At 37.8% G+C, this 1,494-nt stretch overlaps 1 protein-coding gene across 1 annotated transcript; it reads left to right on the top strand.

The window, feature by feature from the left end:
* Nucleotides 1-346: 346 nt before the first annotated feature.
* Nucleotides 347-1,111, top strand: LOC127130977 (uncharacterized). Its single transcript, XM_051059927.1, has 2 exons — nt 347-511; nt 626-1,111. The coding sequence occupies exons 1-2, from the start codon at nt 347-349 to the stop codon at nt 1,109-1,111; spliced, it is 651 nt and encodes a 216-aa protein (XP_050915884.1).
* Nucleotides 1,112-1,494: the final 383 nt, after the last annotated feature.

Below are 1,494 nucleotides of genomic sequence, written 5' to 3'. Positions count from 1 at the left end.
AAAGTTCTTAAAGTAGAATAATCCATACTCCAATACTTACAACCCAGGTTGAAAGAATCATCCTAACTTCTCTTAGAAAGATCAGAGAGGGAATGCTATGCAACATGGTCAAGGACAATATCATACCCAGTATCAATAACAACAGCAACATCAAGCACCTAAAAAGGAAGACTGTGAGATTGCCATTGAAAAATTAGCCGCTCACAATATTCAGTTCCAAAAGGAGACTAGAAACAATCAAAAGAACACCACTGCCTCAATAAAAAAATTTGAAGTTCAGATGGGTCAGATAGCATAATAGTTAGCTTCATATTCTCAAGCTCCAGGTACATTGCCAAGTGGTACAATGACAAATCCGCGTGAGCATAACAATGTTAACATTGTAGTGACCAGAAGTGGTAATTCAATTGAAGAACCAGAAGAAAACAATGCGGAGGAAGATGGGGTGTTAGAGGTCGATTTAGAAATCAAAGAAACCAAGAACCAAGAGGAAGAAGTAGTGATAATGCCTGTAAAGGAGAAATAAAAAGTTCCTAAACCAATCACCAAACTCCCTTACCCTCTGAGACAAAAGAAGAAAGATCAACATGATTTTTTTTTTGAGAAGTTTTTGGAAATGTTTAAGAAACTTGAAATAAACATTCCATTTTCTGAAGCTCTAGAACAAATGCCAATATATGCCAAATTCATGAAATACATCATCTCCAAAAAGCGCTCCACAAATATAGACCCGATCATCCTAACTGAAACGTGTAGTGTCATTCTCCAAGGTATGAAAATTCCTGTGAAAAAGAAAGATAGAGGGTCGGTTACCATTCCTTGCACTATTGGTGATAGAAAATTCAAGAAGGCCCTGATTGATTTGGGAGCTAGTGTGAGTTTGATGCCACTGTCCATCTACAAAAAATTGTGCCTTGACACCGTTCAAGGCACTAGGATGACGCTTCAGTTTGTCGATCACTCAGTTAGGTGGCCCTATGAAATCGTGGAAGATGTTTCGGTAAAGATAGATAAGTTTGTATTTCTGATTGAATTTGTCATTCTTGAGATACCCGAAGATGAGGAGATCCCTCTCATATTGGGCAAACCATTTTTAGAGATAGGATGGTGAATGATAGACATAGAGGAAGGAACAATGACTCTCAAAGTCTATGACGAAGAATTGAAAATTGATGCTCAAAACAATATGCAATGCAAAGATGATGTTGGCACGAGCCACATTATAGAGGTAATAGATCAAGTGATTGCTCAAGAAATTGAAAATAAAATGCCTTAATCACTGTTAGAACGTATTTTGAGTTTATCAATTTTTGAAAGTGATGAAGACGAGGGAGAGTCAGAAGTGCTAGCTATGATGGGGGAACAACCTCAGTGGATTATATCTAAACCACACTGGTGGGGAAGATTTAAGACCACCTTCACCATCAGAAGATACTCAAGAGCCCAAAAAGGGGGAAGATTTGAAACTATTACCGGCAAATCTGAAATATGCGT

The sequence above is a fragment of the Lathyrus oleraceus genome, chromosome 3 (genome assembly GCF_024323335.1).
Source record: "Lathyrus oleraceus cultivar Zhongwan6 chromosome 3, CAAS_Psat_ZW6_1.0, whole genome shotgun sequence".
Lineage (NCBI taxonomy): Eukaryota > Viridiplantae > Streptophyta > Magnoliopsida > Fabales > Fabaceae > Lathyrus > Lathyrus oleraceus.
The sequence above is the reverse complement of the archived record's forward strand: the minus strand, read 5'-3'. Positions and strand labels throughout refer to the sequence as shown.